The following is a 16093-nucleotide window of genomic DNA, read 5'->3' as shown; positions in this document are numbered from 1 at the left end:
TTGTAATGGCCATGTGATATGGCTTATATTTGATCATTGAGTTGTAATGTAATTACCCATGTATGCATGTGTTAGTGCCTTGGTGATGTGATATGTTATTGCTTGGTGAATGTATGATAAAGTATGGATTAAATGCTAAAACATAATGGATGACTTAATGGTTTAAAATGACTATAGTCATGAATGCATAATTTGAAGTTATGGTAACAAGTTTGATAATGCATGAAATTGGTGTGGAATGCTTCTAAGTGGTGTAACAAAATGAATGTGCAATAGTATGACATTATGAAGATGTGAGAGTACCATAGTATTGAATATTTGAGTGTCTAAATATGTTATGTTGCATGCTATGAAATATGTTTGAATGTATGAATGATTGAGGGTGACAATTGGCTTGGAAAATAGCCTTTAAATGGTCCACAAGGGTAGACACACGGGCATGTGTTTAGACCGTGTGTGACACACAGTCTACCTCACGGACGTGTTGAATGGCCGTGTGTCCCTTGCACCCTAATTTTGCTAGTCAGTATGCTCAATAGTAAACACACGGGCTAAGACACGAGCGTGTGTCTTGGTCGTGTGAGGGACACGGCCTACCCATATGGGCGTGTACTCTGGTTGTGTGAAGTCTGCACCTTTTTATGAAAAATTTATTTAATTTTAATTGACCACACGGTCTAGCCACACTATCGTGCGATATGGCCGTGTGACCCTAAATTGATGCTGACGTCATAGTCTGAGAGTTACACGGCTGGAGGACACAGGCGTGTCTAGGGCACACAGGTGTGGCCCCTGTCTTACATGGGAGTGTAGCTCTATATTAGGGAAAATTTTCCAAACTTTTCTAAAGTCTTTGATTTAGTCTCAAATCCCTTTCGATGGTTGTTTTGGGCCTCGCAGGCCCATATCGGGGACAAATCGTGTATGTATGAATGAAGTTGTTTTAAAGAACAATTTTATAGCCCGATTTTTGCTTAAATGACTGTGTATTGTTCGGTAATGTCTCGTATCCTATCTCGGCCTCAGGTACAGGTAAGGGGTGTTACATTTAGTGATATCAAAGCTATGGTTTAGTCGATCCTCAGACTAACCTAGCATATTTGAGTCTAGCTATACATGTCATACGTATATATATAATGATAGTGTGACGACTCCTAACAATATTAAAATTTGTTTTCATATAGCAAATGGATCTCGACAGAGCAGCAGCAGATGATGTAGAAAGTAACGTGCCTGCTTCAGCTGAAGGAGCAGTGCCATCTAAGAGTAGGCCCAAAACTGTTAGTAGAGGAGAAGGAGGCAGAGAGGCCTTTCTCCACATGATGAATGCATGGTATACAGAGTTTGTTCGAACGAACCCAAATTCTCAACCTCCCACACCTCTCCCAAATCCTCAACTCGCACTTATGATACCTCCACGTATGGATTTCATGAGATTTGCTAAAACACCTGTTGATAAAATTCGGAAAAAATGTGCTAAGGAATTTAGGACAAATGCCAATAATGACCCTGAGAAAGCAGAGTTCTGGTTAGAGAACTCGATACGGGTATTTGATGAACTATCCTGTACACTCGACGAGTGCCTAAAATGTGCCATATCTTTGTTGAGAGATGCGGCATATCACTGGTGGAGAACGCTGATATCTGTGGTACCACCGGAGAGGATTACTTAGGAATTCTTTCAAGAGGAATTCCGTAAGAAATACATTAGCAAATGGTTCATCGATCAAAAGCGTAAGGAATTTCTGGATTTGAAACAGGGTCATATGACAGTTAGTGAATATGAGAGAGAATTTGTCAGACTCAGTAAGTACGCTCGGGAGTGTGTATCCTCTGAAGCTAAGATGTGTAGAAGATTTAAGGATGGACTTAATGAGGATATCAAGACATTAGTGGGTATTCTTTAGTTGAAAGAATTTTTGGTACTCGTTGAACAAGCTTGTAAAGCTGAGGAGTTGATCAAAGAAAAGAGGAAAGCTGAATCTGAGGCAAGAGATACAAGAAAAAGATATATGAGTAAGTCATTGTCATCTCAGTCTAAGAAATCTAGAAAGGTGTACTCTCGTTCACATGTGTCAGCTGGACATTCATACAAAAACAGTAGAAAGCAGAATCCGGGTTTTAGATCTCAGGCTACATTCGTGATAAGTGTGGGTAAAGCTAAACCTTCCAAGCCCAAGTGCCAACAATGTGGTAGATGTCATTTTGGCACTTGTAGGTTGAGTGAAGGATCTTATTTCAAGTGTGGTTCTCAAGCCCACTATATTAAATACTGCCCCGAGATGGTAAAGAAAGAAAGATCTCAGAACTCGAGGTCGAGTGGCACAGTTTCTAGGGGAAGACCCTCGAGAAATGTTGGAAATGGGTCTGGTACTAAGAATGTGACATAAGATACAACAGTGAGATCTGAAGCTAGGGCTTCGACTAGAGCCTATGTCATACGCGCACGTGAAGATGCAACTTCTCCTGATGTGATCACTGGTAATTTTTCTCTCTATGATAATAATGTTATTGCTTTGATAGAACCTAGCTTTACTCATTCGTATGTGTGTATGAAATTGGCATCTAGTATGAATATACCTGTTGAGTCTACCGAATTTATGATTAAAGTGTCAAATCTGTTAGGAAAGCATGTGATAGTTGATAAAGTATGTAAGAGATGCCCTTTGATGATTAGAGGTCATTGTTTTCTGACTGACTTAATGTTGTTACCGTTTGATGAATTTGATGTCATACTGGGTATGGATTGGTTGACACTACATGATGCTATAGTGAATTGTAGACAGAAAGTTATTGAATTGAAATGTGAAAATGGTGAGGTTCTTCGGGTTGAATCAGATGACGCGGATAAGTCGCTAAATGTAATTTCTTCGATGACTGCTCAAAAATGTATAAGAAAAGGGTATGAAGCTTATTTCGCATACATATTGAACACAAAGGAATCCGATTTGAAAATCAAAACAGTGCCAGTTGTATGTGAGTATGTGGAAGTATTCCCGTAGGAATTTCCAGGTTTGCCTCCAATTAGAGAAGTTGAATTCGGTATTGGGTTAATGCCAGGGACAGTACCTATTTCTATTGCTCCGTATAGGATGGCCCCGATTGAGCTGAAAGAATTAAAGTTACAATTGCCAGAGTTGACTGACAAAGGTTTTGCGAGACCAAGCTTTTCACCGTGGAGTGCTCCCGTACTATTCGTGAAAAAGAATAACGGTTTTATGAGATTATGCATTGACTACCGGCAGCTCAATAAGGTGACAATCAAAAATAAGTATCCTCTTCCAAGGATTGATAACTTGTTTGACTAGCTGAAAGGAGCGATATGGTTCTCTAAGATAGACTTGAGGTCCGAATATTACCAGTTACGAGTTAAAGAGTCTGATATGCTTAAAACTGCCTTTTAGAACGAGGTATGGCCACTACGAGTTTCTTGTTATGCCATTTGGATTAACGAATGCTCCTGTCGTATTTATGGATTTAATAAACCAAATTTTTCAGCCATATTTGGATAAGTTTGTTGTGGTGTTTATCGATGTTATTCCGATTTATTCTAAAGATGAGGTAAAGCATGCCGAACACTTGAGAACTATTTTGTAGACTTTGAGGGTTAAACAATTATATGCCAAGTTTAGTAAAAATGAATTTTGGCTTCAAGAAGTTGGATTTTTGTGCCACATTGTTTTAAGAGATGGTATTCGAGTTGATCCCAGTAAGATTTCTGTTATTGTTGAGTGGAAGCCGCTAAGGAATGTAAATTAAGCTAGAAGCTTTTTGGGTTTGGCTCGACACTACAGGCGATTTGTGAAAGGATTTTCGATGATTGCCACTCCAATGATGAGGTTGTTACAAAAGGATGTTAAGTTCGAATGGACAAAGAAGTGCCAACAGAGTTTTGAGAAACTGAAAGCATTATTAACCGAGGCACCAGTGTTAGTACAACCGGAATCAGGGAAAGAGTTTGTGATTTACAGTGATGCGTCCTTGAATGGACTAGGTTGCGTGCTTATGCAATGAGGCAAGGTAGTAGCTTATGCTTCGAGGCACCTGAAGCCCCATGAAAAAAACTATCCTATGCATGATCTAGAATTAGCTGCCATTGTATTTGCTTTGAATATTTGGTGACATTACCTATTCAGAGAGAAATGCCATGTCTATACAGACCATAAAAGTCTTAAGTATCTGATGACCCAAAAGGACCTAAATTTGAGGCAATGAAGATGGCTTGAATTGTTAAAAGACTATGAGCTTGTGATTGATTATCACCCCGGTAAGACAAATGTGGTTGCCGATGCCTTGAGCAGAAAGTTTTTATTTTCTTTAAGAGCTATGAATGAACAACTAACCCTATCTCATGATGGGGCCCTTCTTCCATATATGTACAAATAGAGAGATTTGATTCATTTCGAATTCAAGAATTCAGAATGTCAGAATGAAAGGGTTCGCTTTGACCGTTAAGAGCAGGTAACCCGTTCCCTGTGTCTTTGTTTCTATTGCATTTTATCTCATCGTATCACATTCTGTTCTGCGATATTTGAGAATCACCCTCAATACCTTGGTGTAAGTGTCCGGGATAATCCTTTGTTCCATAGTCCCGGGGCTATTTACAACCAACCAATTAAGAATTCTCAGATGTACTAGTACTAGTAAATGCCTCAAAGATGCAGTCATCGATTCTCCCGAGAGGCCACAATTACCGTGAGCAAACACATTAATTTAATGACAAGGAGCGCATTTTTTCTATGCTACTAACACTTGTACTTGCTCTACTATTCTGCCCGTGCAATTCTAGCAGAGTTAAGAGATAGACCGACTTTTCTTCAACAGATTTGTGATGCTCAGGAAGCTGATAAAGAGTTACAAGCTAAGAAAGCTCAGTGTGAGTCAAGTAGTGAATCAGATTTTCAGAGAGATTCTGATGGTTGTCTGAGGTTTCGTGGAAGGATTTGTGTCCTAAAGAATGCTGAGTTGATTCAAAATATTTTGCATGAGGCTCATAACGGAGGTACGTCATTTCACCCAGGTAGCACAAAAACGTACAATGATTTAAAGAAAATATATTGGTGGAATGGCATGAAAAGAGATATACCCGAGCTTGTGTCGAGGTGCTTGATTTGTCAGCAAGTAAAAGCCGAACACCAGGTACCTTCAGGTTTACTCCAGCCTATTTTAGTTCTATAATGAAAAAGGGACCGAATTACTATGGACTTTGTGACAAGCTTGCCGTTGACACTGAGAAAGAAAGATGTCGTATGGGTTGTGGTTGACAAATTGACTGAATCGGCTCATTTTATACCGGTACGTGTTGATTATTCATTTGATAAGTTAGCTAAATTGTATATTTCTGAGATTGTGAGACTTCATGGAGTACCTTTATTGATTATTTCAGATAGAGATCCGAGGTTCACTTCGCGGTTTTGGAAGAAGTTACAAGAAGCTTTGGGTACAAAACTAAATTTTAGTACCGCGTTTCATCCACAGACTGATGGACAATCCAAGAGAGTAATTCAGACACTTGAAAATATGCTCAGACGTTGTGTTCTTGAATTCCAAGGTAGTTGGGAAAGGTACTTACCTTTGGTTGAATTTGCCTACAACAATAATTATCAGTCGAGCTTGAAGATGGTGCCTTATGAGGCATTGTATGGACATAAATGTCATACACCATTGTATTAGACTGAACTTAAGGAGAATAAGATTTATGGAATCGATTTAGTTAAGGAAACCAAAGAAAAGGTGAAAGTAATTCGTAATTACTTGAAAGCGACCTCGGATAGACAAAAGTCGTATACGGATTTAAAAAGGAAAGAGATTGAGTATCAAGTTGGTGATAAGGTATTCTTGAAAGTATCTCCATAGAAAAAGTTTTTGAGATTCGAAAGAAAAAGCAAGTTGAGTCCTCGTTTTATAGGACCGTATGAGATTACCGAAAAGATAGGGTCTGTTGCTTATCGATTGGCCTTGTCGACTGAGTTAGAAAGATTCATGATGTGTTTCATGTATCCATGTTGCGCCGATATAGATCTGATCCTTCTCATGTGATTGTACCGACAGAGGTTGAAATCAGACCGGATATGACCTATGGTAAGGAACCAGTTAAGATCTTGGCTCGGGAAGTCAAGCAATTGAGAAACAAAAGTGTTGCTCTTGTGAAAGTTTTATGGCAAAGACATGGGGTTGAAGAGGCTACATGGGAGACCGAGAAGGCTATGAGGAAACAATACCCAAACATTTTTACCGGTAAGATTTTCGGGGACGAAAATCCCTAAATGAGGGAGAGTTGTGACATCCCGAATTAGGGCCTAGTCGAAATAGTGGTTTTGAGACCAAAAATTTGAGATAGAAATAATTATTTTATTATTCTTATGAGGTCTATGATATGAATGCATGCTTGTGTGAAAGTTTAGTGAAGAAATTCTATGTATAAAATGTCTAATTTAATTTTAGGGATCAAATTAAATAAAATGCAAAACTTGCATTCTAGAAGCCTTAAGCATGAAATTGCTTTAGATTATGAATTAGAGGGTCTTAATTAGAAATTTGACCAATTTTTACAATTTTGGACAAAAATGGACATGCATAGAAAAAAAATTGAAAGAAAAACCCTAAAGGCATTTTGGTCATTTGGTAATTAAATGAAATAAAAAAGGGAAAATCAAGTGAAAATGTTGTCCATCTTCCTCCTTAGCTGCCAAAATTTGTGCAGAACCATAGCTAGGGTTTTCAAACTTTTTAAGCTTGGGGGTAAGTCCGTTCTAGCCCTATTTTTAATGTTCTTTACATTTTAGAAATCCTCGTAACATGATGTACCCATTTCTAACCATATTTTAAGCTAGGGTTCATGTTGGAATTTTGACCCATGCATGAGAAGTTTGTGTTTTGATGTTTAATGGAAGAATATCATAGTTTGATATGTGTTCAACATCTTTTAATAGGTGATTTTGCATGAAAACACCTTAAATGGACCATTTTGTAAAAGATGTAAAATAAGTGATAAAAATATGATTTTGATGAATATATAGGTTGTTGTGAGTACAAGGAAAATTCAGCTAAGCTTGGGTAACAAAGAAAATGCATGCATTTCATTTTACGAGCCTAGGGACTAAATCGTAAATAAGTAAAAAGTTAGGGGTAAAAAGGTAATTTTACCAAAGTATGAATTATGGATTGATTTGAATAATGTGATTAATAAACAAGTTAAATTTGGCATTATAGATCAAGAAAAACGTGAACAGGGGTCTTGATCGAGGAAAAAATAAAGTATACGACGATTAGGCTCAATTACCATCATTTTGTATCGAGGTAAGTGCATATGCAAATAATGTGGTGTGTAGCATGTTTTTAATGTTTTGATCTCATGTGATAAATGTTTTCTTGTTATTATGAGTTATATACTTATTGGTTGTTATGAAAGCATAAATGATAATTGGCTGTTACATACGACATCACGAGCAAGTACGATAAAGGATGCCTTGTGCAAGTGAGGGAAATCCCATTTGAACCTTAGGAATAGTCTAGGATGCAAGTGACATGTCACTAGGAATTTAGAAATCCAAACTCGTTTAGTTAGTTCGGGTTCGTGATATGTATAAGGCATCCAAGCTTGTTGAGTTGGTCCGAGTTCATTATGGATGCGAGCATCCGAGCTCGTTGAGTTGGTTTGAGTTCATTATGGATTCAATACATGTACTTGGGTTCCAGGTAATGGTCCTGTGTCTCCTACCGGTGGCTAGGTAATCCTTGAGTTGGTCGGATACCTGACAGCTTGTGTGAGCAGCCCGTGTAGCTACACCTTGACCAATAGCTTTTGTGAGCAAGCCCGTGAGTAGCTCCTTTGCGAGCGTTACATGTTATGAGGTAGCTTCGGCTACTTATGTATATGTGGCACTTATGTGCAAATTTTTCGCGTATCCAATAGTATTCCGAGTGTTTAACAGGTAATGGAATGGATGTGATGAAAGTCCCAATGAGGGCATGTTAAAGAGGTATGGTTATATGATATACTACGATGAGTACAGATATGTACGCTAAACCTATGAATAATGCTTTGGTAAAGAATGATTTGTGATGAGAGAGCATATGTGTACATATGATAAGCAAGTCAAAAGGTTTAAGTGATGAATAATTTTTATGTATATGTTACTATGTCCTTGCTTGTTGATTGCTTACTACCATTGCATATTATTTACATGTGGACTTACTAAGCTTTAATGCTTACCACCTTTCATTTCCATCCTTTGTAGTTCCGCCAAGCTAGCTTGGGGATCAGAAGCTGTCGGAGTGTTCGATCACACTATCAAAAGATTATTGGGTATAGTGAAATTTTTATTTTGAGTATGGTATGTATAGGGGACTTGGTTATTTTGTGATATGTGTCATGCTATTTGGCCAAATTGTAAAAGCCTATAATGTTGATGATTCATTTTGTAATGGCCATGTGATATGGCTTATATTTGATTATTGGGTTGTAATCTAATTACCCATGCATGCATGTGTTAGTGCCTTGGTGATGTTATATTTTATTGCTTGGTGAATGTATGATAAAGTATGGATTAAATGCTAAAAGATAAGGGATGACTTAATGGTTTAAAATGACTATAGTCATGAATGCATAATTTGAAGTTATGGTAACAAGTTTGATAATGCATGAAATTGGTGTAGAATGCTTCTAAATGGTGTAACAAAATGAATGTGCAATAGGATGACATTATGAAGATGTGAGAGTACCATAGTGTTGAATATTTGAGTGTTTAAATATGTTATGTTGCATGCTATGAAATATGTTTGAATGTATGAATGATTGAGGGTGACAATAGACTTGGAAAATAGCCTTTAAATGGTCCACACGGAAGACACACGAGCATGTGTCTAGCCTCACGAGCGTGTTGAATGGTCGTGTGCCCCCTGCACCCTAATTTTGCAAGTCAGTATGCTCAATAGTAAACATACGGGCTAAGACACGAGCGTGTTTCTTGGCCGTGTGAGGGACACGGCCTACCCATATGGTCGTGTACTCTGGCCATGTGAAGGCTGCACCTTTTTATGAAAAATTCATTTAATTTTAATTGACCATACAATCTAGCCACACGGCCATGTGATACGGCCGTGTGACCCTAAATTGATGTTGACGTCATAGTCAGAGAGTTACACTGCTGGAGAACACGAGCGTGTCTAGAGCACACGAGTGTGTCCCCTGTCTTACACGGACGTGTGGCTCTGGACACGCTCGTGTGGCTCTGTATTAGGGAAAATTTCCCAAACTTTTTTAAAGTCTTCGATTTAGTCAGGATCCCTTCTGATGGTTGTTTTGGGCCTCGTAGGCCCATATCAAGGACAAATTGTGTATGTATGAATGAAGTTGTTTTAAAGAAAAATTTTATAGCCCGGTTTTTGTATGAATGATTGTGTATGTGTTCAGAAATGCCTCGTATCCTATCCCGGCCTCGGGTACGAGTAAGGGGTGTTATAGCCACACTCGACCACCTTGCGCAGTCGTGTGTCATATTAATTTAAGTGTAGGTTTCACATAGTCTGACACACGACCTGCGACACGGTCGTATGACCTAAATTAGTGACTTACACGATTTAACACACGGGCTGGGACATGGTCGTATGTCCCATAGTTCGAATGCCCGCACGGCTGTGTGACCCCTATTTTGTAGATTTTCAAGTTTGGCCTAAAGTTTCCGTTTTGATTTGAATAAGTCTCTGATTATTCCCAAACTATTTTTAGGGCCACTTAAGTCCAATTTAAGGCCCATAAAAGTATTTATATCATGTTTAAATTATGTTATCGAATATAATATGTGAATTGCATGTTGGTCCATGTTGCGATGTTTAAGGTTTTGTTTTGCACTGTAATGCTCTGTAATCCTAATCTGGCATCGGAGACAGGTTAGGGGTGTTACAAGTAGGCAATACAATGCCCATGACTAAAAAAGGAGTATGCAACCACCGATTTTAATTTTTTGTGCTTCCATTGCCTAGCACATCTCTCAATACAATGTCGCCAATACAGTTGATCCCCAACTGAGTCATCTGGCTTCTTTTAAGTCGAGTAGTTTTTGGAGCCACCTTAAATGTACCAGATTTCGAGATTTAAAGACCCCCGATTAACCTCAATATGAATGCTCGCGCGAATTGTTGTCTTTCAATCGCATTAGAGTTGTCAAGATATGAGAAATTGTCTTTTGACCATTTCATTTCTATCCGATTACTACTAACTTGTTCAGCACTTTGCGTAATAGTTGGTAACGAATTGCACTCCAATCTCCAACATGCACTACCCTTGTAACAACTGGCGGTAAATTGAGTTGTAATGCTATATCGTCGAGTGTAATTGTACACTCACCACATGGAAGATAGAATGTGTACGCCTCAAGTCTCCATCTTTCCAGCAAAGCCCTAATAAGTGCGGGCTCCAGTTTAGTCCTCTAAGCATACGAGATACGTGCAAGAATCTCATCTCTTGCAAGTGTTGTTCAATGACATGCAATGTCGTTGTATTTAAATTGTGCATATACATCTTAATAATCCGATCTTCGATTTGACCATATAAACATAAAAAATTTAATAATATTAAAAAATTAATAATTATAATAATTAAAATAAAAAATGTAATAATATTTTTATTATTATTTGTAATTGAACGTCAGAAATGCGTTTGTGATCCAAACAAATTAGTAGTACTGACATTTCAAATATATGAAAATAAAATAAAATAAAATATTGAGACAAGAAGAATTTGAGAGAAAATGAATGAAAAAATTGAGAATAAAATAGTTGAGAGAACAGATGAATAGGATTGAGAGAATATGATTTGAATGAAAAAGAGAGAAAATGCGTTGGGTTGCAAATAAATTAGTTGTTAGAAAAAAAAATAATAGTCATTTGAATTAGTTGTTTGTTGAAACTTCTACCATTAGAGAAATACTGTTGGCTTATCGTTGGATGAAAACGCTCGTGCGTTTCCGTAATCTCTTTCTAAAAGCGATCAATTTCCCTAATTTTGAGAAAAACGATCTAAAACTCTATATACATTTTAAAATCGACATATTTACTTAACCCTTCCTTTAAATGTTAATTTTTTTTTCATTCCAATTCAAGGGGAGGGAGGTAAAGAAAAGGAAACAAATTTATTATATTTCTTTCGTTTTCCCCTATCAATTCAAAATGAAACAGTTAAAATCACTTAACTTTCCTCTCTTGCACTTCTCTTTTCCTTTACTTTCTCTTCTTTTCCTTTATCTTCTTTTTAACTAAACAATTTTATAAAATATGAAAAAATAATTAAACATATGAAGGATAACCCAGAGAATATAAAAAAATTAAAACATGGAAATAATAAAAACATAATAGAAAAATGACAGTGTGAAAAAATTGATGAGTATGTAAATAAATTATCAATATGTAAATAATTTATATGAACTTGGATAAATTAATTAACCTTTTTTAGAAATTGATGAATCGAAAATTAGTGTATCATATTCTCACAGTTGTTAATTCAAGCTTGGGAACAACTTTAATATTAGGGGTGGCCGACATATCAAATCCAACGGATATGCTTTATGGGTCCAATAATTTATTGCTTCATTTCTACAAGTCCTTTGTAATCCGTCAAAACTGGGACAGCTTGTCCCTTTGGATAAAAGAAACACGTCTCTACCAACACATCTACACTTGCATGAAAAAGGATTGCCTTCTCGACGTCAACACCACTTCAATCTTTCTCAGCCATTAAGTAACATAGCAAATATTGTAACACATCAACAATTCCTGACAGTTAAAAGAACCAACAATTTATAGGTATAATAGAGGCCACAAATTGTTTCATGTAATATAATAATAAAAATAATGGAGAAGCTCCACATTCTGCCGTACAAATGGCAGTATCAAGTCCAGGTTTGCTGGCATAGCGATTGACTTGATAAAAGACAAAAAAAGTACTAGAATAGAAACACACACCATGCTTTATCACCAGGCAATGCCTGGGTAGCAATTTATTTAATAGTTATAACATAAGAAAATAAGCCGTTTTAATTATAATAATACTCTTCCTCCTCTTCCCAGAGGCAACTCAGAGTTGATCTAGGTGATCCACATCCCCCAATGCCGTTGAAGCTCTGGTAAATGATGGAACCGCCTGAACCAAGCTCTTCGATGCTACTCTCCCGGCAATGGTATCCTTCAACAGCCAGCAGACAGGTCTGTTCAAATGAGTGACAATCAACATCCACATGCACGGCAACAGAGAAATTACTTGGTTTGAAGCAAACTAAAACCCTTTGCACCAACTGCTCCAGATTCAACTCTTTCAGATCATAGCCCACAGCTTCGAAGCTTGCATAACTAAAACCGTCTTCGGGTGTAACATGAATGGTCGAAATAGCATCGGTTTCGATTGAATTCATAGAATAACCACAAGGTTCGAACTCAAAATCGCATATCTCAGAGTTTGGAAGTATGTTCCTTATGCCAGACTTCATGGTCATCGAAGCTGCCGAGGTCGATTCGTCTTTGTAAAAAACCGTAGCCTTTTCAGTGTCCAAACCAGTCATGCACATCTCTAAAGTGTAAGTAGGGGCTTTGGTGTTAACAGATTCAGCAGAAGCAGAGTAAACATGCCATTGCTCTTTATCCAGCCCACCCATTTCGTAAGCTTTGCTACCAGCGCCAAGCTTGCCAAAATAGCTATCAAGAATAACAACTTCTTCAGTGAAGTAACGATGAGGATATGGCTGAGCAGCAGGGAAGATAAAACTCCCACGAGTGTACCGAACAGATTTTACGGTAAGAGAAAGGCTACCCGCCAACTTCAGGATGGGTGGGATCGAAAGAAGTAGCTTTGTTGTCCCGCAGGTTTTGATGATGATCTTGTATGGATATACAAAGAGGCTAGACTCAGAAAGGACATAGGAGTCCAAATGATAGTTTGATAGTGAAGAAACTATAGTGCACTCAGCTGGTCCTAGAATCTCATCCAGCTGGGCTCTCGACAATGATCTGAGACCCTTTCCTTCAGGGTCAACCAAGGCACCAGGCTCAAAAAATGAAATCTCGAGCCTCTTTTCATAACCCTCAAATCCAATTACAGATACCGCCATTGTGAAGTCGCCCAAGGAAATACCAGAACAGGGTTTCTTAGAAACAAAGAAAGTAGACAGGCGCCAAGTGAGGAGATCGTAGATAAAAAGAAAACAGTTGCAAGGAGAGCGGGGGAGGAAGCCGGCCGAAGATAGATACTAATACTAAGTAATAAAGCAAATAAAAATAAATTGACCACTTTAACAGTGGTCAGAAGGGCGCACTTGCGTTACGAATATCAGGATGGTTTGCGAGCGCACTGCAAAATAAGGAACAAGATTTGTCAGCATCAAATGATTTATGCAAGTACAATTGCCTTGTTCATGATCTACAAAACTCAAATATATGCCAACCACTTACGTTGGAGTAAGCAGCAGATCTGAACTTCTTGATTCCACCGTTTGGTCGAACGTCTTCAATGCTGTAACCGAGAGGAGCTTCGTAGAATAATGACTTACTACTACTAGACTTCTTTCTCCCTCCCTTAGTCTCCATAGATCATTCAGCCACACCTAAATTACAATTAGAAAACAGAACAAACAGGTCAGATGAAACATGCACGTATCAAGAACGGAATTGATAAATCAATACCTTGAGCTCTGGAAAAAAACAATTCTAATCATGAAACATCATATTCTTTTAAGTATACGGAAATCATGAAACCGCATATAGATTCAAGTATCCAGAAAACCATGAAACAGGATATATGTTGAAAGTATTTAGAAATTCAAACAAAATATGCATTGAAGTATCAAAAAAATCACAGCATGTTTAAGTTCAAAACTCGAACATCATCGTAATTTATTTAAAAAAAAACACAAAAGAAAAGAAAGAAAAAAAATAATGACTTTGGCAAGAAGCAAGAAAATTAAAACTATAGAGGCAACAAAAGCTAGCATTCAAAATACTGTAATTTTTAAGAAAATATAAAGTAAAACAAATTTATAGAAGGTACAAGAAACATGAAGACAAATATAACAATCTTATTCAAATAAATAAATAAAACATCATCATCTTAAATTTAAACTGTACTCTTTTCGTGCAAAATTACATATCTATAAATAATATTATTATAAATTAGTAGTATTTTATCGCCTCCAAGATTGCATCATAAAGATATCATCAATACGATAAACAAATAAAAGATCGGAAGAAGAAATACTCACAATTCAAATTTTGGAATGCCAGGATCAACCTCTTATAGAAACTCGATTATCAACCTTGGCTCAGATCCTTCAAAAACGAAAAGAAAACTCATCGCATATGAAGATACAAGAAAAAGAATCGATGATTTTCTTTTATTTAAAGAACATTACGAACAAAGCAAAAAGAAAAAAATATACTTACAAAAATTGCGAAAAAGAAAAGAAATACTTACAAAATTATACGAAACAAAAAGAAAAAAAAAAGCTCAGAATATTATGAGAGGTTTACAATAGTTTCTCACTTCTCGCAGTTCACGCAAATAATGAGAATATGGTTCTGTGGTGGAAGGGTCCAATTTATATAGGGCAGGAAGGTAGGGCTTTTCCTCGTGACTTCACGACAAAATTACGGTCTTGACCCTCCGTTTTACAGGGACGTTTCAGTTTTTTTTTTTTTAACTCTTATTTTGGTTTATTATTTTATGAATCCATTATTAGCTGAAAACTGACTGCGTATGAGGCGTGAATTTCGCAACTAATTTTAAATTTTTATTAAATTTATATTATGATTTAAATAAAAAAATTAGTTCATATTTTAAAATTAAAAATTTACGTGATTAATATTATGTGTGAAAAATAAAAAAATAAAAACCGGTAGAAATGTATTATTTTCCATACCGAATATGGGGTTTTAATATCATTCCCTGTTGTTTCAGAAAAAGCCCCATGCATTTTTAAATTGGTTAGTTGACCAATTAAAAATAAATTATTAAATTTAAAAATAAAGGGATTAAATTAAAATCTAAAAAAGAGTAGAGATCTGGTTTAATTGGAAGATGACCAAAATGGTCAATTGAGTGAATTAAGGAAGTTTGAAGTGAGGAAGAGATTTGTATGAATGATGGCACTTACGGTGATACGATTCCTATTCACCCATTATTTTGACACGTACCTGGCTCTTCACAATTTTCCACATCACTGCTTTGCTTTGCTTTATTTATTTATTTCCTCTTTCGGAATATTCTTTTTTTCAATTTTATTTAAAAGTCATTTTCTTTTATTATTATAATAAGTAGAACTTTGTTCTCGAATTTCTAAAAGTAATTTTTAAAATTATTACTATTTGTTACTATTCTATAAATTAATTTTTTTAAAGAATTAAGAATATTAGTTTGAAAAACTCTTATAAATAAGTAATTATTGATTTTGTTTCCTTCTTTTCTGGATTGGGGTTTTATTATAAAAAATAGTAGTAAATTAAAGAATTAGTTAGAAAATAATGTCAACTAGATTTTATCTTTTGAAATTTATTTAACTAAAAAAATAATTAGAGTAATAATAAAATTATATTTTAATATTATTAAACGTGTTGAATTCTTAAATTTTTTTATTTTTAATTGTATTATTTAAAGGTCATATAAAAATATGAAAAAAAATATTATTATTCTAATATTAATTATAATTTAAAAGAAAGTAAAATAAATTTTCTCTCAAATAGTAAACCTGTCATGTGAGATGATTGGTTATTTGCACATGTGAAACGTGTCACACTTTAATTTTTTTAAAAAAATTTGGGTTGAATGTTGAATTATCACGTATTAATTTCTTGTGAAGTAATAGTAGGTTTACAAGCAACCAACACATGACAAGTCAACTTATTTTTAAAATCATATATACTGTTAGCTAAAAAAGGCATTGCGAAAAATAGAAACTTCACAATTAAATTGGTGCCTAAGGTAGTGGTATTCCTTTAAGCACCAAACAACAAATAAATAAAACACAAAAAAATATTGTTTATGTATTTTAGTTTCCTTACATATGCAGAGCCTAGCTTGTGAGAAACATTTATTGTCTTCAATACTTAAAAT

The 16093-nt window shown here is 36.0% G+C and overlaps 1 protein-coding gene across 2 annotated transcripts; it reads right to left on the bottom strand.

Moving 5' to 3' along the window:
- Window positions 1–11810: 11810 nt before the first annotated feature.
- Window positions 11811–14586, bottom strand: LOC107893852 (S-adenosylmethionine decarboxylase proenzyme). 2 transcript variants are annotated; one of them, XM_041085039.1, is made up of 4 exons: window positions 14459–14586; window positions 14247–14313; window positions 13441–13592; window positions 11811–13339 (listed from the first exon to the last, which is right to left on the bottom strand). In XM_041085039.1, exon 4 carries the CDS (start codon window positions 13098–13100, stop codon window positions 12033–12035), a length of 1068 nt encoding a protein of 355 aa, XP_040940973.1. In that variant the 5' UTR covers window positions 13101–13339; window positions 13441–13592; window positions 14247–14313; window positions 14459–14586; the 3' UTR covers window positions 11811–12032. The 2 variants fall into 2 exon arrangements, with proteins under 2 accessions (XP_040940973.1, XP_016674458.1); XM_016818969.2 differs by having other exon boundaries at window positions 14428–14553.
- Between the last annotated feature and the right edge of the window lie 1507 nt (window positions 14587–16093).

This window comes from Gossypium hirsutum, chromosome A13, assembly GCF_007990345.1.
Source record: "Gossypium hirsutum isolate 1008001.06 chromosome A13, Gossypium_hirsutum_v2.1, whole genome shotgun sequence".
NCBI classification, from domain to species: Eukaryota; Viridiplantae; Streptophyta; class Magnoliopsida; order Malvales; family Malvaceae; genus Gossypium; species Gossypium hirsutum.
Note: the sequence above shows the minus strand (reverse complement) of the source record. Positions and strands in the feature narration are given on the sequence as shown.

Coding starts and splice junctions, on each gene's coding strand:
- LOC107893852 (XM_041085039.1), bottom strand. CDS start 13,100: ATGGCGGTATCTGTAATTGGATTTGAGGGTTATGAAAAGAGGCTCGAG.